The 24,819-nt window shown below is 40.1% G+C and overlaps 2 protein-coding genes across 3 annotated transcripts in view; both read right to left on the bottom strand.

The window, feature by feature from the left end:
• The window catches only part of FASN (fatty acid synthase), a 45,505-nt gene extending 36,395 nt beyond the window's left edge, over positions 1-9,110 (bottom strand). The window contains exons 1-4 of the mRNA XM_068654555.1: positions 8,946-9,110; positions 2,772-2,918; positions 1,838-1,990; positions 386-559 (exon numbers count right to left, since the gene is read on the bottom strand). Coding sequence (XP_068510656.1) covers positions 386-559; positions 1,838-1,990; positions 2,772-2,898 — 454 coding nt within the window. The 5' untranslated portion in view covers positions 2,899-2,918; positions 8,946-9,110. The remainder of the gene's footprint in view (positions 1-385; positions 560-1,837; positions 1,991-2,771; positions 2,919-8,945) is intronic.
• A 3,618-nt stretch (positions 9,111-12,728) lies between these two features.
• CSNK1D (casein kinase 1 delta) overlaps positions 12,729-24,819 on the bottom strand; it is a 72,775-nt gene continuing 60,684 nt past the window's right edge. Inside the window, exons 10-14 of one of the 2 annotated variants that reach the window (XM_068655171.1) lie at positions 23,817-24,045; positions 23,025-23,161; positions 20,117-20,239; positions 19,552-19,774; positions 12,729-12,998 (exon numbers count right to left, since the gene is read on the bottom strand). In XM_068655171.1, the coding sequence (XP_068511272.1) occupies positions 12,772-12,998; positions 19,552-19,774; positions 20,117-20,239; positions 23,025-23,161; positions 23,817-24,045 (939 nt within the window). In that variant the 3' untranslated portion in view covers positions 12,729-12,771. The remainder of the gene's footprint in view (positions 12,999-19,551; positions 19,775-20,116; positions 20,240-23,024; positions 23,162-23,816; positions 24,046-24,819) is intronic. The other variant, XM_068655172.1, reaches the window with a different exon arrangement.

Below are 24,819 nucleotides of genomic sequence, written 5' to 3' on the forward strand. Positions count from 1 at the left end.
TGCTACCCTTACCATGGTCCCTGCTGTCTACTGCTCTTCAAGGCAATTCCCATCATGCCTTTAATCATACCAGTCCTGTACCACTCCTACTTCTTTCAGAGTTACCCGTTCCAATTAGTTTTTCTCCTGGCATTATTATCTTTCATACGAATGCCAGCTATGCCTATTTTCAACAACTGAAGTACAAAGCCTCCTAATGAGTCTTAACACAGAGTTACAACACGGCTTTTGCTTCTCACATGCCTCTTTACAACATCTGCATTCTACTTTCTCATCCCCAAAGAGTCAATACCTGATATCCACCCCACTTCTTTAGAGCAACCATGGTACAACTATGCTGAAATTACAATTACTGATCAGCACTGACAGGTCTGAGGACACTTACCTTTAAAATCAAAGAAGTAAGAAATCCTGTTGGCGAACATAGCACGCTGGCAGCCAGTCATACTGTATCCCAAAAGCTGTTCTGGATCTTGGCTAAAGGCTTCAGCAGCTTCTGACCCACTTGCACCAACCCATACACCCGTGTCTGTGCCACGAAGGGTAGCTGGATTAATGCCTATGGGAATATTGGAAAGCAGATTACAGCAAACGAACTCATTATGAGGGGAAAACTGGTAAGGTATCAGGTACAGATGGTACCAGTTCACGAAATACAATTTCTTAATGTCAATTTCTGGCAGACCTTCAGCCCACATAGTTACTTTTCTACCCCTTTCAATCACAGGCCTTCTGCAGAGCTCCTGTTTATTCGACCTGTTTATTACAACAGAGTCACAATCACACCCTAAGACAGCTTTTTTGACTTAGATGGGTATTGATAGAGTCTTGTGTAGAAGTGTACAACTATTAAAGTTATAAATGCTGATCAGATAAGCTAACAGCAGATTTCCAATGCAGAGAAAAGAAGCAGACAAAGGGATAAAAGTGCAACACATGGAATGTCATGTGAGCACTTGACTATCCATTCTTATGCAAAGCCTAGGTCTGGAGTATGAGGAAGAAAAGAAAAAAATCTTTGGCACAAAAGCCAATAAGCTAGCACAAGAAACAACTCTCCTCCAAAAAACTGCATGGCAATCTCAACTTGTAACAATCTGCTGTTTCTTCTCTGTGCTGCAGGAGTCCTGAAGACAAGCAGACTATTAAGACCAAGGCTCAGCAATTGTTAATCTGTCAGAACTAGCGAGCTGGTTACAACTTTTTCCATGTGCTCCTTATGTTCAGACATGAAACTCATTAATATGAAGAATTATTTTTTTGGCTCTGTGGGCAAGTACCTAAAAAGCTCTCGACACTGGCAGTGATGGAGAAAGGAGGCTTCTCTTTCTGAAAGCACACTCCCTGGGCAAACTTCCTATGGTAGCAGCTCTAAGGTCACAAGTTTTCCTTGGATCTTGCCAATAAACAGGAATACAGCAGGTCATCTGTCATTCTTTTAGACCGTGGATGAGAATTCTCATGGAGTCATCTTCCCTTTGCACTACAATTATCCCCTGGGCCTTTAACAAAGGCATCTGTTATGGAACTTCACAGTAGAGCAGTAGTGTAGGGACACCAACATACAAAAGCTCTAGTACTGTTGACTGTTTAAATGTTTCCGTAGTATTGGTTCCACTGTATCAAACCAGTAGAGACTTTCTGGCAGTCAGTGTGTAGATTTCCTAGTTCAAGTTCCAGAACAAAGCAGTTTTCTCTAACCCTCATACCAGTTCTTCGGTCTCCTCTCTACTGTGAGCTTTCTTGTTAGTGATCTCATCACACAGGTGCATGTCTACACGTGCTGCACAAAAACGATACACCACAATTCTCCCTTTTCAGTCATTCACCTGCTTACCTCCATCCAAAATAGCTTCATAAGAAACTTCCAACAGCAAGCGAAGCTGAGGATCCATTGTATGAGCTTGTTTGGGGTGGACCCCAAAAAAGGAGGCATCAAACTTGCTTATGTCCTTGAGCTTTCCATTTCTCTTGGGCAGCCCATACATTCCTGAGAAGAAAAAATCAACACCGTATCACAGATTACATCAGTTTTGAAGCAGCTACTAGATGAGACAAAGTACAGAATGATCACAGCTGATTCTCGATTACAAGTGAAACCTTATTTTTCCCTTGCAGCATCCAGAGCGCTACACAAACACCTATCCACTCATCTCTCTAAATCTTATTTGGAAATGAAAACACCGCATTAACAAAAACAACTGTGATTTTTAAGACTGTTCTGGAAATGGCAGCAAAAGGCATCTATGTAGTTATAAGCATTTGTGCTTTGGAAAGTTGTGCCAAGCACACAGACTCTGAATTGTTGGTTCCAGTCAGAAGAAAAACAAAAACTACTTTTCACCTTTGCAATTCACTAGCCTGGATTGGATAGACATGGGCCAAAAATTTCAGAAGGATAATCAAACAGAAAAGAACATTCTAAAAAGCTACAAATCATGGGACTGGAGTCCCTCTGCTACTTCGGAACCCAGAAAAATGACAGAGCAGTTTTATTTCCACAGCTACCAGGATTCACAGTACTTAGCTGCTCTATCATTAAGTGTGCTTTTCCCTGGAAGATACATATTTGTTAGCTACTACTGTGCAGGACATGACTATAAAATGCATTACTTAAGACCTCTGTAGAAGTCTTCTGTTCCTGAATTTCTTGATGATGTATCAGAAGTGAATTCAAAAACTCTGATTTTGATCTGATAAACCTTTTCCTTTTGTAGGATAATTCCTCTGAAAAGCTCAGAGCTCCAAAAGGAGAGGCAACAAGCACTCACCTGGTTTCCACCTCCGATCATCCTCTGTGACCATATCAACTCCATTAAGTAGGTTCTCCCAAAACTCTTGCAAGTTCTCAGATTCTGGCAGCTTTCCCGCTATGCCTGCAATCACCACGTCCTCCATCTCCTAACTTCTCCCTGTTGCTGAGATCCAAGAAAGCAGTAAGACTAGTAAGGTTTCACACAGAGGAGAATATATGCATCTCTTGCCTTCCTGACATGTTGTGACAACTGTATTTGTATGAGAAACACCCACACAGAAAAAGCCCATGGAGTCTTTACTACAAAAAGATATCCCAACTAATCAAATAGACTGTAAGATTTGTGGGGACAATGGGGATGAGAAAACCGATGCTGAGGCAGTGCCAGGCTTTGAAAACCACCAGTTTCTATATGACAGCTAGAAAATGAACAGGTCTCTCTCCACCAAAGGCAATGCCTCTTTTTAAAGTCAGCAGAGAAGAAAGATTAACATGCTGGAGCAGAAGTGGGTGGAGAAATTATGAAATGTATATAGTAAAATACATAATTACAAGGCAAACCTTACAGGCAGCAAAACGAGTTCTACAATCATTCCAAAGTTAAATACTAACTTAAGAATCAATAATAAGTAAGCTTGTTGGAGGGAAAAAAAAAAAAAAAACAAAAAAAAAACCAACCATGCACACACCCCAACACACACAGAAGAAAAAACATAGGAAGACGGCAATACAGTTTAGCATTATTATAAATACCCAAAATGAGAAGTAAATTTTACATATAAAGCATTTCTTAAAACACTGAACCTTGCACTGCAATACCTTAGAGGACTGGGAAAGAGCAATTGAGTACATGGGGTAGAGGGGGGTGCTTTAAAACAAGAGTTGACAGAACAGACAGATTTTAGATCAGGGAAAACCCTAGCTATTGACCCAAGAAATTTGCATTCTAAGACCCCAATCCCATACAACACAGCATGACAAGCCATCTATACAGATTGCAGCACCAAATGAGAGCTCATATTACACAGTCAACACACTCACATTATTTTGCATTACGCTGAAAATATATTAATGAAGCAGAAGGAAGGCAAGTTAACCTGATGTTGTTCCAGTTAAGTTCAAATTATAATTAGTAGACCCATACTGGGCAAGTTACAGGAAAAAAAAAAAAAAAAAAGAGATACCCATTTATATAGACATGGTTGCATGAACAAAAGATATAATCAGCATTCACAGTACCTCCTTAAATAATACTTCTGGTAAGTAGAGGCAAAATATTCTCTAATGTGTGGGGTTTTTAACAAGTAAAAATCACAATAAAAATTAGTGTTTAAATAGATAAGTCTTCCTTTGAAGGAAAAACTTTGCAATGGAAGACCTAAAGCTTGACTTCCAGCACAGATTATGCTCCATTGTGCCATGTTGGCACTTCCCATAAGTACTGTTTGTGCTTGATCATCTCTCTTGTAAAATAGTATTAACAGATACTCTTAGATGAACACTTCCACAGATGATTTTTCAACCCAAGACATTTAACTTATGAACATATTTTACAGTCTCTTTAGAAATTCTTATAGTTTTTGAGCAATAGGCCTCTCTTCCATCCTCACATTGCTCTGGCATAATAACTTCACGTAACTTAGAGGTGACTGCATGGTGAGGCAGAAGGAAAGCAATGCCACCTGGTTTGCAAGGCTTTTACAGAGGTGTAGAGCAGCCGACACACACCACCACAGAGGTTGCCTGATCTCTTTTACTCCTCTTTCCTTCAGCAGTTATCTCCATTCAGATCTGTGGAGTAACCATGGAATTATGCAACATGTAACACTCTGAGGTAGAAGAGATGATTACCTCATCCACTCCATCCTTTCTGGGAGCAAAACCAGAAGTGCTCCCAAAAGGACATTTTGGATTTCTCAGTCTTTAGTTGAATACTTCAGACAACAGAACTTCCATTCCACTCTCAGTATTCATTTAAGAAGGAACATGGTGAGGGCTTTACTGAGAAACTACACCCCAAAATTGAAGTCGGTAGTAATATGCCCAGTCTATTTTGCTCTAAAGAGAAGCTTCTCAGTTTTTCCACTCACAAAGGTCTAGCAAGTCAATTTTACTATTGGTGTCACCACTGTACCTGGAAAACCCATCAAGGACCGTAGCTCTGCTACACTTGCAGCAGTTCTGTGCTGGGGGCAGAGAAATAACTGGATCTTAGGCATGGAGCTTACAATCCAAGCACACAAGAGCCATGCAAAATTATAATGTGATTAATTTTCAATTTTATGCCTCAGCTCTTTGGGTGATGATATGCAAGGAAATAAATATTGTTTGTATTTCAGGAGACTGAAACTGCTCTTCTGGGATTGTCCCTTCCCTTTCACTGGAGTATCAGGAAAACTCCATCCAGGTATGGCCAACCTTGACAAAATGTTATTCTGAGACAGTGAAGAAATGGTATTTATCAGCAAAGCAATTTTTGCCAACAAGTTATGACTGCAGTTGAGCAAGACTGTGTCAAAGGCAGAAAGACGCTGTGGTAATCAAAATGTACAAGAACAAAAGCCAAGAAGTTAATTTTAGCTGGGTAAATGGGTAATAAGAGCCACAACTTAAGGATTTATATACACAAAGAACTGGAAAGGTTTAGGCTTGACATGAAGGGCTCTGGATGCCTATATCAAAAATAACGAATTATGGACCTAGTGGCAGACAGTACAGGTGATTTACTAGGGAAAAGAAGAGTTGGAAAAGTAGAAATCATTAATATTAAGTACTCTAATTAAACAGTGATTAAAGTAAACATTACAGCTACCAACGATATCTTTGGTCTTCATTGACAGCTAATATACAGGTAGGCTATTTCAAAGTTTATGGATGTTGTCCCCAAATGGTACAGTATAGTATGTTAGTATACTACAGACTCACTCTTCTTTGTAGAGCACTTTTAGACTATACACAGTACATTGACAGTTTTTGAAGTGTATGACATGGCACCAGGAAAGAAAATTATTTCCACAGCAATTTTAAAGGAGATTGGACTACAGCAAATAAATGTAAGAAATTGTTCCAATTATATCTGATGGGCAAGATGGACAAATGTAACAGGTCAAAAAAGGAGACCAAAAAAAGATAAAGAATGCCAATTTCTTAAGGCTGTGTTTTGTTGGATACAACCAAACATGTAACATTCTTTTTCCTCTCTTTGCCTGATGGCTTTGTTTTAATAGAATTATGTAGATTCTTCATAGACACATTGACTTTTTACCCAGGCAGGGGAAAGAAGACAAAAGAATAACCAAAAGACACCAAAACCCTCAACATACCAGTCTGATAGACACCTCATTAAGCATGAACTACTACCTCAATGGATTTACACAATATTTTTTTGCAATGATATTCCTTTGCTGACTCACTGAGACTAGTAATAACTAACAATCCCTTCTGGTGTTATTGACTAGTAATCACTTTCATAATTTTATACTTGTGTTCTGGTTATCTACCTCCCACATTAGCCACTTGACAAGGTTGGTTTGTTTATTGATGTCAGCTCTTTTCTCCAATCATCTTAACGCCTTCATAACCTTGCTCTCTATGTATTGGATACCTACTGATATCATCACAGCCTACTGCTATTAACAAACTTGTAAGCTTAACTACTGCTCTCCAATGCATTTAACAAAAGATGATTTTCAGTGCCCCACTCATCTAGTGCCAATAATGGATCAAGAAGAAAAATGTTGATCACTGTTTTTTAATCAACCACATCAGCTGTACAACTTTGTCTTCTCTGTGCCTACTGAGATTATATGCTTTTAAAGCAGGAAGGAAAGAGGAACTTAATTTTGTTGTCCCACTCATATCTGACTTGCCAACCCCCAAAGAGAATAGTTTTCTTATTCTGCTGTACCTATGACCACCTAAAGTATATTTATAATACAAATGGGGGCTGGGAGCAAAAAATAAAGTGCAAAGAAACAGCAGGGGGAAAAAAAAAAAAAAAAGAAACAACCAAACCAAACCCTGTTCTGCCTGGTGTTGTTCTCTTTACTAGACAGGAACGTATCACTTGTATTTATTAACTGTTATTTTGATGGCTGTCATCATGGTAGGTACCATGGACAGACTCCTCATACTCAAGTCTCTATTACTAGTTCTACGCAGTCCAAATCTTGATCTGTTTTGGAGCTCCCCTCACCTTAAAATGAAACATCCATGACACCTCTATAGCCTTCTTCAGGACAGATATTGACAAAGGGTATGTTTTCTTAGCTTGTAAATCTGACTGCATCATAACCCATGTTTCTTAATCTCTGATTATCATTTCTAAAATTTACACTTCAAACTGCCATCCCATAGAAACTTCATTTGCAGAGAGCTATAATGTCTGCTTCAAAAAAATTCTCTACAAAATAGAAGCAAACAGAGGCTGCTTTTCATTTTTGAAAGCACTTGGCTACTCTCAGTCTATGCACGATAGCTCCAGTTTAACAAAGACCTTTTAACTATGTCTTTCTGTCTCAAGGCTGGATCTGTCCCACTGACCACAAGACAAATGGAAAGCGGTAGTGGGGTTTTGTATTTAAAAACATATTTCTTGGCAGGAAACACTATCTGGTTCAGAGTTAGGTGGGAAAGGTAGGTTAGATTACTCATGGAATTAACACAGCTCTGTTGATTTCCAAATGATTTATACCAACTAATGCCCCCAGTATCACTATATCTTAAAAAAAAAAATCTGTTCATAACTGCCCTCCCTGTAGGGACTTTGTCTTCTAAATTCATCCATTAAATGCAGCCTTTCAAGTTGCACTGTTATTTTCAGTTCATTTCAAGAAGCATACAAGCTGCAGGAAAAGGTGAATCCTTTGTTCAAGGGAGTTTTTTGATTTTTACTTTTAATTTTAAAGTCAAGACATGCTCCAAAGCCCCTGACGCTGCTTTCTGAAGGACTATGCAAGCTAATGTAAACTGCTTTAACACAGCCTGTTTCAATTTAATGAAGTTTTAATAATTTAAATAAGCTTTAATAATTAAAGCTTTAATAATTTTGATCTTGTAATATAATAAAGCCATAATAAAGCTTTTAGCTAGGAAAAAAGGGGTTTTGTACCTTCAAGAACCTTATGCCAGACAAGAACGTAGAAAGAAAACCAATAGGAGCAAGAACAGCAGAAGAGAAGACCACGATTGTTTTCCTGACAATCACATCATCCAAACCAGACTGGTGTACAATGAATGAGTTATTACACGCGAGCAGCCGGTTTACATAGAAGCAGAGGCTTAGCAGCATGTGCTGCACCTTTTTTGAGAACGTTTCCCCGTACGTATCAACAAGCCACCTTTAGGGCGTGCAAACGCTAATCTCTTCACTCCCAAGGTTCCTCAGCTTGCTACACTCGTGCTGTTAGGCCAACTCGGAACATCGCGGGTGACGGAGGAGCCGCCATCCTTCTGCCAGGACGGAGCAGTCCGTTTAGCCCCGGCGGCCCGCCCGAGACGGCCCGATGTGCCCGGCCGCTCGATCCGCGCACGATCTGGGCCGCCGCTGCCGCCCAGCCCCGCGGCGGGCGCCGGGCGCGGCCCCTCGGAACCCGCTGAGCCGCCCCGCGGAGCCCTGCCGCCACGGCTGGGGCGCGGACGCGCCGATGCTCGGGGGAACGCAGAAAGGCTCCTGCCGACGGGCACCCGAAGGCTGCAGGCGGCGGTGCCCCTGCCCGTGCACCGGCCCGCGCCACGCGCGGCCCTGCACCCACAGAGCCTGCCCGTGCCGGCTCGGCGGCGAGGGGTCCCCGCCCGCCGCCAAGATGGCCGAGCGCCGGCACCACAATGCAGCGCTGCAGCCTCTCTCCGCTCCGCCTCGCCAGCGGGAGGATGCGGATCGCCAGCCCCCCACCGACTGGCGAGGAGTCTCCTCAGAGCGACCGCGTTGGGCCCTGGGAGAGAGGCCTGCGGCGGGTACGGGCAGCACGAGCATCTAGGCGCGGCGGGTAGGGCGCCGGCGCACGGAACCTTCTCGTCGCGCGGGCCGAGCCCGCGGGCCCCAGCCATCAGAAGCGGCCATCCGACTCCGCGCGGCGGAGGGGACCGGGCGGAACGATCCCGGTGCGGCTGCCTGGCGCAGTAGCCCGCGGAGGCGGGAGCGGAGGCCGCCGCTCTCCCAGCCGTTCCGCATCCGCTGTGCCACCGGTACCTGCACAGGTGCAGAAAGCTTCGTGCCGAGAGGACCCTGTAGTCAGCTCAGCGCCGGACCGGGCTGCTGCGGGGCAGGCTCTTCAGGCGGACTCGGGCGCTGCGGCGGCCGGTGCCGGGCTGCGTACCTCCGATGCTCCGCGCTCTCCTCACTGTCTCCCTCTAGCTCCCACCGCTATTTAAGCAGCCGCCACCTCTGGCGGCCACGCCACATGGGCTGACAGTTTACTCCTCGCCGCAGTCCAATGAGAGCTGGGGCAGGGCCGCCCTGAGCCGGCCCCGGGGCTGATGCCAACCCCTGCCCGCCAGAGCCGTTCCACAGGAGGAGGGGGTCCTGGGCAGGCCGGGGCGGAGCCGGTCGGGCCCCCGTGCCCGCGGCACTGGGCCAAGCTCCTGCGCCCCGCCCTGGAGACCGTGGAAGGCCGGGCTCTGCGAGCGGCGCCTGGCCTTGCCCGAGCCTATCGCAGCGACCGCCGGCCCAGGCCTCTCTGTGTCCCTCTCCCCCCTTCCCGCGGATGTGCACACTGTGGTTGGCTGTACTACTGCGCCAGCAGCTCGGCAGGACGCGCTGAAGCCGGGCGGGCGCCGGGCCACGGATCGCCCGCGCACCCGGCAGCGCACAAAGAGAAGGGGCGCGCGGCTGGACGCGCAGTCCCGGGCCGGCACCCAATCCGGAGGCGGGGGCGTGTGGGCGGGGGCGCGGCCCTGCCAATGGCGTGCCCCGTAGGGGTGTTGCTAGGCGATAAGGCGATGTGGTGACTGTTGAGGGGACGGCCGAGGCCGCCGGCGTCGCGAGCAGCACCCGCCACACGCCGGCGGCAGCGGTCGTTCACCCCGGCGGAGCGCGGTCCCGGGGTTACCAGAGGGCGGCGGGCACGCCGGCCAGGGATGCGCTGGCCCGTGCCCGGTCCAAGGTGGTGGTGGGGGGGGGGGGGCTACCCACAGGCGCCGAAAACCCGCTCCCCTCGTGTGCCAGAAGCCAGTCAGTGGTTCACCTGCCTTTCCAAAAATGCAAAAGGGGAAAGTTGGCTCTGTGTGCAGCCACCTTTTGTCCACTTCCTCCATAACTTGTACTGCTTCAATTGCAGCAGTAAAAAAAAAAAAAAAAAAAGGATGTTGTTCTGTATCACCTACCACACAAAAAGGCCGTTCTGCTCTTTGGTCGGCAACTACGGGCCCAAAGGCTACAATGCAGGAAGCATCCCCCTTCTCTCTGCGTGTAGAGAATGTTTCAGTCAGAAGTCCTGTTTCTGTTCACGCTTTCCACTGCTGTCACCACTTAAATACAGCTGGACTACAACCTTCTGTCAGCAGAACTTTTGCCTTTATCCACACCTTCCTCAATACTATATAGTTTTTCAACCCTTTGATAACAATGAGAAATTTGCTCAGAGTTTTATTTTTTCAGAACTCTGATCTGCTGAATTTATTTTTTATAGGTTCTCCTTTTTTTGTACAATTCAATTGCATCCACACTACTACCTCATCACCCTTCGTTCTCATCTGTTTTTAAGAATTAATGTCCAGTTAGTTAAATATTTTGGTCATAGTAAAAAGTAATAAGAATTCTCGTCCTCTATTTAGGACACAGTTCAACCTCCCCACAAGATCTAAGCAATAAGTCCATGTTATTTGTTATTATTCGTGTTTTGTAAATTTTCAGCATACTTACATGCCACATTCTTCTAAAAACGTATAATGATTGAACTCTTCCTTTTCCCCCCCCCCCCCCCCATCACAATGAAAAAGATTTTAAAAAAATCAAGAGCCATCATCTTCCCTTAGTACAATTTTCTTAAGAAAATCTGTTTCTCAGGGAAACTGAATAAATTAAATTTGCCTTCTTGGCAAGTGATCTGCAGGACCAGGCATGCCAGGTGACATACTGGGGAAGAAAAACAGCACTGTAAGAGAAACAAACAACAAAAACCCCACAAATAAATATCCACAAAGAAAACTGCAAAGGCATTTCCGAAGTCTGCAGCCCATGAGATTATCTCAACAATGTAGGAAATAAAGAGTAATGTTTTCCAGTCTCAGATGCAGCGTTACAAAGATTATGAATCAAACTACTTTTTTTTTTCCCCCCTAATGGCACACTGCTTTTAATGCCAATTGCAAATGCACAGAATTTCATAGCATTAAAATATTTGCATCTCCACATTTCAATTAAAAATATGAAATTTGAAATAAAGTAATAATTCACAGGATAACTTGCAGCTATTAAAAACTGAAATTTACACATTGTGCTCTAGAAATAACCAATGAGAGCTGTAACTGTGGTGTGATCTGAGCCAAAATTCCTGTACTTGTTAGAAATCACTGCTTTGAGCTACAAAAAGAGCTTATTCAGGGCCTGGTTCAAGGGAATGCATCATGTTTTTCCAGCTCACGAACAATGTTAAATATTGAATCCAATGACAGGATTTTCAAGCAATTAAATGGCTCAGAAAAAAAGCTCACAAGGTCTCTCAGGCCTCATATTGGCTTGGTAACATCCCAGTGAAATTTAATTGCAGATTTAGCATTTAACTTTAATATCATAGCACCTTTGTTCTAAAGCAAAATATTATCAACAGGAAGTAGAAAAACAATTACTCAAGATGTTCTCAAAGTGGTTACTAACATATTGTCAGATGCCAAAGAGAGAGTCTGTTTGCAAACAGTACCAGGAAAGCAGCACTTAAAAAAGTACTACAAAAGAGATTAAAAAAGGGAGGGGGGGGGGGGGGCGGGGGCCACTTACAGGTAGTAGTAGCTCTCTTCCTTCATTAATCCTGTTCAGACTTCACTTTTTTTTTTTTTTTTTTTTTTTTTTTTTTTTTTTTTTTTTACCAGCAACTGAGAAGTATTATTTACTTCAACAACACCACTCACAGAATCACAGAGTTTGGAAGGGACCTCTTGTGATGACCAGTTCCTGTCCCCCTACTCAAGTAGGGTCATCTGGAACAGATTGCCCAGGACCACATCCAGTTTGGATTTGAGTATCTCCATGGATGGAGACTCCATAACCTCCTCTCTGGCCAATCTGTTCCAGTACGTGGCCACTCTTTGAGTACAAAATGAGTTTTTGTTGTTGTTGTTGTGTTTTGTTTTCTAAACATCCCGGAATGTTCATTACTACATAGATATCCCTCATTACATCACAACCCACTCAAGTTTTCTTTTAGTTTCACCTGTTGTAAGACTTATTTCTTACAATACTTCTGCAAGATTCTAAGAGTTTTTCATTGCTTTACACTTTAGGTAGTTTAACAAAAATATTATTAGTAGCGTGATGATAGAAGTTCAATTTTATACTCTCTCGTGCTCCCTGAACAAGTGGAAAGAACTGTAGAAGATGACAAACAATATAGATTAATGTGTGATCTTTTCAAAACCCTTTCTTTCAAGTTGAAAGATAGCTGCACGGGATTAACGGTTGCATTGTTAATTATAAGAAAACAAGTGGGTTGACACATCCCACTTCTAAGTTTAAATCGCATCTACAGTTTCTCAACAAAATATTTGCTAAAGACCTGCAAGCCCTGCCTAGCGGCACAAAGATTTACATATGTATTAACTGGGCATTTCTAAATCCATGATGCAAGCGATATTTAACATATAATTAAAATAAATGCGTATTAACACTGAAGACTGTAATCTCACCATGTACACAGATTAACCCTTTCTCAAGAAACTGGGAACAGTATTTCTTTTCTGGCCTCAAACATCCCAATTTGACATATAAAAATGAACATCAAAGTAATATTTAGATCTAATTTATATTCTTTTAATGTAAATTAATAGCAAGCATGGACTGAAACTTGCTGCCAACAGAGAAATTAGTCTTTAATATTATAGTTGCGGATTTTTGACATGTTAGAAGAGATTTTTTGTTTTATGGGATAAGTACAAGATAAAATCCTGGATTTTAACTTCTGCTGAACTTCCAGCTTGGTGCCTCTGACCGTCAAATCTGCAGCTGGCATTTCAAGTTTATCCTTGGCTTTGATATTTTGCTGAGATTCTTCAGATTGCTCACTTGAACATGTAACTTCAAATTCCAACGCTCAAATAAGTAAATAAATAGATAATAAATAAATAAAACATTGTGCTTATGTTTACATTTAATCAAAGACTGGAGAACTGAAAAGAACTGGTTTACACTTTTCCTTTAAACACACAGCTGCCACAGTGGCACATTGTCAAAATCTTACATCAGGCTAGAAAGCCATTTTTATAGTAGCTAACATAGGGGACACGGAACTGTCTATATGGCCTGCCATATGGGTGGTATATGTCAGCATCTCCTGCTCAATCCTTGCTTATCTGTACCTGTTTAGTTTCCATAAGCATCAGACTACTTGACAGAGAAGAAAGGAAGACAGTTGGAAGATCCATGAAACCGTTCAATTCAAGCACTATCTGTTCAGCTGTTTTTAAACATCACATTTTACAAGCTTATTCTTCTCTCCACTGCGAGAGAACACACAGTACCTGCACACTGAATAACACAATACAAAGTTAGACTTACCTATTCCCATATTGTGAAATGGTGTTAAAGTAGTTGGCTGCAATAGTTTGATCTCTTTCAAGAAACCACCAGGAGATGAGAGCTGTGTTAGGAGAAGCATGATCTAAAAGGCTCAACAGCAGTTCTGTGGGCTTGACAAAGCTGCATTACTACCACTATCATGTGGGTTTGTTTGCCCCCACCCTTTTTTTTTTTTTTTTTTTTTAATTCTCTCAATCTTTTTCACACAGGAAGGCATTCGCTGGGGAAATCCTTGTTTTCTTTGTCTAAAATATTTCTGTGTAGTAGAGTGGGCTAACTCAAAAAGTACTTTCTTTGCTCGGGAAACAGGAAGATTGGTCTTAATACCAATGGAAGCCTGTTCTCCAGTCTCCCATAATTGTCTGAAAACAACTATCTCTAACTAAATCAACTGCAGCCTTATCACAGGTTTCATTAGGTAAGATAAGTGGAATTGGTCAGTCACAGTAGTCATTGTAAGGTATAAGCAATGCTTACAGGTGCTAGGCTCCAGCCACTTAATCCTTATTTTTCAGTGCACTGAGATTTTAACTTCAGATTTTCTAAACAGAGCCAAAAGCAGACAGCAGAAGTAGGCATAATGTACTTGTGATAATACACAATACAGCATTCTGTAGTTGAATTTTTTCAAGCTTGCCAGGCTTCAGTGCTAAGTACTATCCAATCACAGAGCAAGAATGAGAGGTACAAAAATTGACAAAGATAGGTTATTCGCAGGAGAAGGTAAATTCCCATAGTCAACAGAACATACAAGAAAGTGCAAACCAAATTCTACATGGAAGGAAATAATTCATTCCATGATTCAAGAATACTTATCTATGGAGGGTTTATAGCTCTATGCAAAACATGACACCGTGGCAAATGTCAAAACATGACACTTCGAAATCATTCTTGTGTTCAGGCTTAGACTGAACCAGTTGTTCATTTAAGAGTGTGCAATATCTATGCTGGGTTGGCTTGGTGCCATTTGTTATTACAGGTGGCAAAAGCACAGTGTGCTCTTGTGCCATCAATATGAAATGTTGTACAGCTTGCCATCTAGTGGCTACCTACACATGTAGGAGACAAAGAGAATTGAAGCTTGGAAACCGTTTGGGTATATTGCCTCTGGAAAAAAGGACTCGAATCATTATAGTGCATTACCTTAGACGTCTAGCATGGGTCATATAAGGAGCAGAATTTCATGAAAACATCAATGATTTATCAAAGTGCAGGAGGCAGTGTTTGAAAAGTCACAGATACAGCTTCAAAGATTATTTTAATTGAACAGGAGCCATAGCAAAATGAGACTCATTGTCTTTTGTGGTCTAAATAACAGCAATGAGCAGATCCATAAATATCACATAGTCAACACTGCTTACTGATGGTCTGCTTATGAAAGATTTTGGCAGTTTTGAAGGGCCCTTTGAATTCAACCAAGGGCATGACTTTCAGACAAAGTGGGAGGCCCTAATCCTATAGATCCAAAGGCAAAGCAACCGAGCACCAATGTATCCATCACATGCGCTCCTTTCTCTGAAGTTTTCTCTATGTTTGTCTCTTGATATTAGACATGTTGCAACTAGTAAAAGCTACTTAGGTATTTGGAACAACAACATAGAACAAAAGCTTTTTATATGGATGGCTATTGAAAAGCCTTGGGCTGGAAAAAATCCATATTAATACAGAAATTTAAACAAACTAAACTGCAAATTGGCAAGGTTATATCTACAAAAAGTAAAAGAACCAATACCCCAGAATTCAAAATGCTATGTGAAATAAAATATCCTTAGCAAACTCTTAATAAGGACCGCCATATATTACTGGTTCTGCTTGGGACTGTTCATGTCCAAAGGACCGTGAATAAAATCATCATGAATATGTGCAGTGGGGTGACATTTAAATGTAATATCTTGGTTTCCACAAACAAACAAACAAACAATGAAAAGGCATACCTAACTTATAAGCCTATAACTCATTTTCAGAAGTGACCTTGTCAACAAGAACTAGTGAGAACATAGTTAACAGCCTAAATTGTTTTTGAAAATGAGCCTAAAATTTAGTCTGTGTAAATGCTTAACATATCTTCTATTTGATTTATGTTAACTACAGAGAGAGATTAATATTAATATTGATTTCTTTTTTCTAGAACTAGAAAGATACAGGCAGACATGTTGCTTGAGCAAATAGAAGTTTCCCCAAATGGAAAATTTCGTTCAAAAACTTTTCACTAGATATTTGCTTATGGCTAACAGTGCCTCAGAAGGAACACCAACTCAAACAAGTTCCTATTCAGAAGAAGAACATTTAATTGAAGAAAGTGTAACTAGTGGATTAGTTAATATTTGTGAAGCACTTCAAAGATGAGAAGTTTTATGTAACATAGAAAAGAAATCATGAGTCTTTCCCTGATTAAGGGGTAAACTGAAGCCAGAGCCAGAGCTCTCTTTCTGTTTGTTAATATTTTACCAGATTCTTTCTCTGGCCAGCTTTTTACCCACATGGATTGCTCTTAGAACTGTCAGTGATGTCAAAGCTGTTGAAATTCTGTCTAGTGTGGAAACACTTAAGATAACTTTTGATCCATAAAGTGTAGAATTTCAGATCACAACGTTTTGCAAGTAACAGCAACAATAAGAATTATAGCAAAAGAAACTCCTGTATCCAAGTTCAAGTAGTAAACCAGAAAAGTTACTTTGCTTCAAAACATCTTAATTTTTGTTTGTTTGTTTTGTTAGGATACAATGTAAACTCAACTAAACATCCCAGGACCACAGTTATGGATAGCTGTGGACGTGGAGTTTCTCAAAACGTACAGTGGGACCATCCACTAGAACTGGAGCTCTACTCTGACATGGAAAATACAAAATTTCATTTGCTCCAAAAGCACATAAAGTAAGTGGGGACAATCTAAGTGCAGGCATAACTTGCCTTATGCTCATATTTCTTCTGCACTGACCCCAGCCTCTGCTGACCCAAAGAAACCTAAATGATCAGGAGCATTTCACATGGTAACACAAAGCACCTCCCACAGTACTGACTTCACTCTAAATGGGATCTTACAGCTGAATAATAAGTAATGTTTGCCTTTGTTTCCAGATTAACTACTAACTGTCCATAATAGCAAGTAAAATTGGTATTAAACTAAACTTGAAGAAAAAAAAAAAAAAAAAAACAGTTTTTAAAATGTTTTACAAAGTTTCTCTCCTCCTACCTAACAAATATTTGAAAATTAAAAAAGACCCTACAGCCCACATGTGAATAGAGAAATCTTGCAGCTTGTACAGGAGCTAACCCTAACCCTTATCACACTACTGTACGTGTCATGATTTTGAGAGGCAAGCACACAGCTTTTCTGACAAGCAACTTTCCTTTGAGGATGGACTGTCATCAGCATTCAAGATACATAAGTTATGGAAGACCAATGTTTCCCACCTGCTCTCAGGGACATAACATAAGAGAAGGAAAGAAATGAAGTGTACTCCTTACTAGTACAGTATGTACACAACACTGGTGTTTTTAATCAGTTTGTACCCATCAACTCCTGTTGCAGGATCACCTGAACAAGGAGCCTGTACTCCTTTCTAAAACCCTTATTTCTACTTGCCTGCAGAATTAACACAAACAGAAATATTTAATTCATGTTATTCCTACAGTACAAACTACAAAATAGCAGATAAAGAGAGAGAAAATCAAAATATTTCTTAGCTTTCTGACTTGCTTCAAAGTTTCCACAGGCTCAATTTGATTGTGAAATGAACAAAGTATGGAACAGTCCATTTAGTAACTCAGCATTAACATATATGTCATTCACACTGATAAATATATCCAGTCATATACTGGAAATACAGCAAATTACAGGGCTTATCTGACATGCCAGCCATTTTAAGTCCCAACAGGTTGTTTTATATATGAAAAATAACTGAACGAAGCTGTTCAACAGGATCAGAAAGATCAGAAGATCAGAAAATAATTCTCACACTATAACCATTGCTGCTTCACCAGAAATGCCCATAAAATATAGCTATTGGTATGACAGATCTGTACAGCACTGAACTTGCAAAATAGACGTTTAAACAAGCAAACTAACTTGCTTGTCTTTGTTCCAACTCATCTTCTACTCCTGAGCTTTCAAGCCTGTGTGTGCATCACTTGTATCTGAAAGGCAACTATGAAGTTGCTTTATCTCAATGATGGTTCTATTCACCGTAACAATGTGTTTGATGGATATACTAAATTCAAGTGAGTGGCTTTAAACAATGAAGATCAGCATGAATAATGTAAGCCTCTGTTAAAAGAAGAAGCAGAACTCCTTGAAAATTTTATATATTTGGTTCTGAAGACAGGGTGACATGCTTCCAAAAAAGAAAGATTTTGTTTTCATAATCTTGTTTTCTAAAATGTACAATTCGCTCTAGTAGAGCTAAGAATACTATTTGGATGATTTCCTAGAGGAGAAAGCTTAAAAAAAATCGTATGTTGTTTAAGTCCTGTTCTTGCAATGCAGTGTTTCAGGGTCTGCATGTAACGAGTAAGTTCTGCTATCAAGCATTCTTAGGGTACATCAGGATGCAGACATCAAATTCAGGTTGTTCTCATGCAAAATGTTACCCCTTATTGATGTTTCACTTGTTTTGTGTTGGGAGTGACATCTTTTCCTTTTGTTATTCTCTAGATCCCCAGAAATCTACAGTAAGTTTTGCAATGGTGGCTGGAAATTTCTAGACGTTAAGAAACTGATGTCCTTGTAAGGCTGCCAATTGTGTTGCATCACGCACACAGCAGCATGAAACTGCATGGCACTATCAATAATGTTTCAAAGACATCCTTATCCTGTCAATATAAGCCTGACCTGAAATAATCTTCCTATTTCAGTCCCAGCCCCACAAAACCAGCACACAAATGACTCTCAGTACTACATCCACTCTAGTCCTACAGGTCTGTCAATGCACATTAGTTTGTCCCTGTCACAACAGCAAGGTACTATGTTTATAATCCATTTTTCACTTGGAAAGCCCTTTTAGGTATTACTTACTTTTCATTCTTTTCTGACACTAAGGGTGGTTCAGTGAATCCCTAAATTTTCTCCAGTATTATAAGTTAAGGCCATTATGTTTAGTCCCATCCATGGCAAAGGTTAAAACAGTTTTCCAAAGTTTTTCCAAGAAAGGATTAGTTCATGAACAGGTTAACAGTTATGGAGACACACATAACATTCATCTGCAATACCGTGCTCAACATAATGACTACCCTTTATAATGTTCCTTTATAATTTGCATGTGAAGAGGCTATACTTTGCTGCCCATACCTTAGAAATGGCACTCCTGCTAAAATTTCCAAGAACGCACAGTTTTGGCCACAGTATAACACTGATTATGTTCAATCTTTCAGTGTAGTGCCTAGGTTTTACTTTCTCCTCTCATCCAAATCCTAGTAAGTCTGACATGTAAGGTCAGGATTCTGTCTCACATGTAAGGATTTGTGTGTGTGTTTTCTGTTGTTTGTTTTTGTGTTCTAACTTGTTGCAGTCGACTATAAAATACTAGCAAATAACAATCACTAGTTCACTGTGTGCCCACAGCATATACCACGCTACATTCTTGATCCTACATTTTTAGCCATTAGGTCTTAGCACGCTAAGTAGTATTATGGCTATTAAGCTTTCACAAAAATAATTATTAAGTACGGATTTGTCAAATTACAATTTGATCTAACAGTCACTTAGCAACAAGTGAACAGTGCAATTCTCAGACAGATGCTTTCATGTGTGTCCCAAATAAAGTTCAGACTATGTCAAGACAGAGCGGTATTTGCATTTTCAACTAGTATTTAATAAAAGCAGAGAAGTATGAGAAGTGTTTGTAACAATGTCATTAACACCAGTGAGCTGTACTGGCATTTGCCTTAATTGTTGGACAATTCAGGTGACAAGAGAAAAGTACCTTAAAGTAACTCATTAGACCATTAAATTCTGAACACAGGACTGTAACACCAGTAGCACTTATGTAAAAATAATTAGTGGAATGTGGCAGAATCCACTACTAGTTTTCTTCTAGATTAGTCAAATTACTTTGCACAGCTTGCTTACCTTGTTTAGTGTTGTTTTGAGAACTGAGAATAGAAGGGCTTGATCTCATTTCTAAAGTTTGCCAAATACCTTGGCAAGATCTATGTGCTCTAGATGAAGAAATCCAGGTCTGCTGGGCTTGACTAGGACTTTCCTTGAATGGCTGACTTTGAACCATCTTTGAGGATGTATGTGCCTTTTGTTGCTCTGGCCCACAACTTCCAGTACAGAAATCTAGATTAACCTGTGCCAAGTTTGAACATATCTTATAAAGATTATATATATTTTCACACCACATACATCTGAAAATTATTTAAATCTCTTTGGTGCATCTTGGTCTTAGAAAGACAGAAGGCTTTGGCACCAAAGAGGTGAGACTAAAGAAGAAAATTATTAATTATAACTCTGAAAGTTTGTATAAGATGAACATCTTAAAAGTGATTGTGAGACACTAGTTAAATAAGCCTGAAGTAGAATAAAGCTCTCTTAGCAAATATATGCATGTTTCAGGAAATGACTGTTGAGGAACTCTGATTGAAAAATCCAACTGAAGACAAATTAGATTAATGATAAAATTGCACTGTACCTGAGCAGATGGTAATTCTGTTTCTTCCCCACAGCTGCTTGGAGCTTTTTCTCCCTTTAAGTTAGGGCAGGAAATTACGGAAGAGATCCTTGAGAGATGATGTTGCTTTGCATACTGCAGCTCCTAGTATGAAATGTTACATTAACACAAATAACTCATGGCCTCTAAAAACAATACATTTATAGCTCAGTTTGCTGTTACACTAATAGATTTAAAATAATCTTTTATAAAGATTAAATAAAATTGCATTCCTTTTCGAACAACATGGCCAAACTAACCTCCTAATATAAACTTCTTGCTAATTCTGTTCAAAATGATAATTTCTTATCACTGTAACTATCATCCTGCTTGTTACTCAAGTTTATGTTGCTAGGGCTATTCTTCACTTACATCTTTCCCCATGATTACATTACAGAGGAAATGCCCCCAAAGAATTACTTCAACCAACCACCACCACCACCACGAAAAACCACCACAGCTATGGAAAGGTGATTTGTCAAGATGTAAAACAAAACAAACAGCAAACAAAAATTAATTATCCCATTAAGCTTCACCAACTTTCTGCATGTTTCAATTCAAGTGAAATCTGACGAAAAGCGAACTGCTTCAGCCCTGTGAAAGGAGGTGAAAATAAGTCTTTTGCTATATATTTAAAACTAAAGAAATGGGAGCAGCCCATCATATAAAGTAACTGATACTGAAATTTCTTCAGGTAGCCTACAGTAATAAATTCTGTCTGGTTTTGGTGAGGATGATAACACTGAACACAGGAACAAACATAGCATGGCTAGTGCAAGGGATTATGAAAAAACAAACAAGCAAATAGAATAGCAGTGCTTGGAAGCTCAGCCTCAGTTCAGGAGTGGGAGCATCATCAGGTATTTTCTGTGTGAAGAGCAGCCTGGAATGAGACTACTGAGGATGAAACGCTTCAATGTAAGAAAGGACATCCTTCTTTCTAGTTTGGACAAATTTCAGCAGTAATGGAGATTATCCCAAAATGTTCCAGAGCTGGAAAGATGCTTAATGATAGCCACTTCAATCATGAGCTCCAAGCTATCCTTGAATGGAAGAGGTAGGACAGCTACTGCTGGAGTTTAACACATCACCTGGAAACATACAGTCAAATGCTGACCCACCAGGAGCCATGGACAAATTGGATTTTCAACATTAATTTATTTTTACAAAAGCAAGAAGAATCTTTAATGACTTTTAAAAGAACAAGGAAAACATGAGAGGTAAGAAAAATAGCAAGCATTAGTATATACCTCATTAAAAATAAAGCAAAGGAAGACTGCAATGGATGGGCAATGATTGATCTCAGTTCAAAAGTCAGCTAAGCTCTAAGATGAATTTTGAAAGAAAAAATAAGGAGTTGAGGTGAACAGGGAAGAAAAAAACAGTGAAAAATGTGTTGAATGTTTTAAAATACAGAAGAAAAAACTCCTAAAGACATACTTTCCACTCTCCCCCCCCCCCCCCCAAAAAAAAAAAAAAAAAGCTGCTAGAAAGCAGCTCACTAGAAAAGAAAGAGGAATCCTGGTAGACTACAAGTTGAATGTAAGGCAGCAATACATCCTTGAGGTCTTCAGCCAACAGCATCTTGGGCTGCATCAGAAGCACTGCCAGCAGGTCAAGAGAGGTGACTATTTCTCTATCAGACACTGGTGCAATCACATTTTGAGTATTGTTTACAGTTCTGGGCTCCCTACTAGAAGAAAGACACAGCCACACTGGAGCAAAAACAGCTAAAAAGATATTTAACAGACTGGAGTATCTGACATAAAAGCAGAAGCTGGGGAGGCTGGCCTTGTTTAGCCTCCAGGAGAGATATGTCAGAAAGGATCTTATTAACATCTATATGCACCTGATGTGGTAAGTGGGAGGAGGCAAAGACAATTGAGCCAGACTCTTCTGAGCAGTATACAGTGGACAAACAAGAGGCAATATGCAGATAATGAAATACAGGACACTCTACTTAAGCATAAGGGAGAAAAAAACAAAACACAAACCCTACCACCAAATCTGAAATTTCTTTACTCATTGTGATCAAATACTGGAGCAAGCCACCGAGAGAGGTTCCCAGAGGAAGTATTTCCCCAGTTGAACTTGGTTAATAATTCTACTGAGTTTTATGCCTCAGAGCAACAACCTCACCTTTTCTGAAAGAACATTGTTTGCTGCCCTCAAAACTACAACGACAATCAGCTGCTCTGACTCAATCCTCACAGGAACAAATCTGCTGATCAATTAAGTAAAGTACATAGTGAAATCCTGATTCTAGTGAAGTCATTGGGAGATCTGCCACTAACCACTGGGGGAGCCAGAATTTATCCACTTGTCTCTCGCATGAAAGCTGCAATTTAAGTATAAAAAGCTCTATTTAAGTTACAAAAGATTACAGACAGGTTAATTACACATTCTGCCTTCCTATATGGAAAATGTGTTGTTGCAATAATTTGGACAAGGGTTCTTCAAAATCCCACACCACTGAATACTTGGAATTATGCTCACTGATTAATTATTTTCAAGTTTATCTTTGAACATATTGCAAATCCTTCAAATACCCTTATCTCACTCATTTAAGACTAAGATTTAGCAAACTCACACTTGTAGTTCAGGATTGCATTTATGCTGCAGTAACACAAGTGTTTTTGAATTTTTTTGAATGAAAACCATGACTTTAAGTTAATGAATTTATGACTTTAAACCATGACTTTAAACCATGGCTTTAAGTTAATTTTGAAGTGTCAAATGTAACCCCTCAAGTATAAATCTTCCCAGGTACCAAAGGAGGACTTGAGATGAAGTTGGTAAGAGGCATTTAAATGCAGAGTTTTAAGGAAAGTTAGATTTGTGGAACTAGAATTAGCTTAACTGTTCATTATCACTAGAGGTGCGTGATTACCTGTGTTGCAAGCCTGTGTTGTAGATGCTTTAGAGCTGAAAGCTGACACTGTGTTCTTTTGAGAAGCTCTCTTGGAGAAAGACTACCAGAGGCAACACAAATTGTGCAGCGCTTAGAGCTAATGGGATGCCAAAGTCCTATAAAGGAGAGAAGATACCAAGGAGGTATTCTCAGTTATCTTTATCATCAATATTACATTTTCAACAACTGTTTATAGCCAGTATAAATGAATCACTGAACAGAGGCCTTCATTGGAGATGGATTCAATACTATGCGAAAACATGCCTAGTGTTTTTTTTATTTATTTAACCTTTGCTTCATTGACAGAACAATTATTGCATGGTATTTAAGTGTCCACAGTGAAGTTTTCTTACATTTTATATACTCTTGATTCCACATTATCCTATAGTAAGCTTTCCTTTCTACTTTCATAAATATTTTTGTCATCTTAAGAGATAAACCACCTCTCTTCTGTTCTTAGAAGTATTAGTTCAACTTCCAGTTCCCACACTGACATCTAAGCACCAGGGAATCCATCATCGAAGATGTCCATTAGCAAAAAGTTTCTGACTACAAACTATAACTGTTTTTTGTTAGGAATTCTATCACAGGATAACTTAAGTTGGAACAGTCAGCACTTCAGTCTCACATAAACTATCCAGCTCAAGGATCAGCCAGGTGCAGCACTTTGTTTTCATATTAAAACTTAGCTCTCTCCAGTTCAAAGAATCAACAGATTCACAGCTTTTATTCTAAATGTGTAAGCTAGCATCTTTTCTAGAATACATTTACCTTCCTTTAATACCATTCCAATATCTGCTCTGTGTCTGTTTCCCATTTCAGTCAGCTGCTGCTTCTCTTGGCTCAGAATTGGTATTTTTCTTGCTGCTTCATTCAGTTTATTTTGCACTCCTTGTAGAGGGCAGCTGAAACCATACTGCAGACTAACATCGGGACAACAATTATCTGAGATAGGGCAAAAATCTACCATCTTTTCTTCAAGAGATTTGTGTTTTGACCCCTGGAAACAAACCAAACCAAACCAAACAAACAGACAAAAACAACAACAACAACAAAAAAACAACAGATAGAACTTATTAAAATGTCTTGAAAATGTGGTCTGCATGTTCAGAGATTCATACAAACACACATTAGAAGCTAGTTGAACAGAAAGAGCAAAGTTGAAATCCACAGCCTGTTTTTGAGGGTTCAGTTTCAAGATTTTGTTAGCAATACTGGACAAATTTAAACAACGGAATAAATCAGTATCACAGCTTAGGAAGTTCCAACAAGTATGCTCCATATTGTTAACTGTAAGTGTAAAGTAATACATATAGGATACACACCACATAACTGTAAACAAGAGAGCAGATAATATCAAAATAAAACGTGGAAAAAACATTTTACTGCAAGTAGCAAGCTACTACAAACCCTTTCTTATGTGATCATTGCATGCATATGCACACGTGGGGTGGGTATGACTTAAAACACTGTTAAGAGAAAAAAGCTGAAGAATAAAAAGTAGATTCTATAATTGGTTTTGTCTCTCCAACCCTAACTGAGTCTTACATATATGAAGCATTTACCCAAAAGACCATAGAATCATAGTATCATTAAGGTAGAATCATAGAATAGAACAGAATCACATCCACGTTTTTCAAGAGCCTGGCTTCTTTCAGGGGGACATGTTTCAATATTAATTTAAATACTCATCATTCACCAAAGAAATCGTCTCCCTAAAGACTTTTTTAAAACCATACATTACCACAAGTATCTAAACATCACCCACGTTAAA

This window comes from Anas acuta, chromosome 18, assembly GCF_963932015.1.
Source record: "Anas acuta chromosome 18, bAnaAcu1.1, whole genome shotgun sequence".
Lineage (NCBI taxonomy): Eukaryota > Metazoa > Chordata > Aves > Anseriformes > Anatidae > Anas > Anas acuta.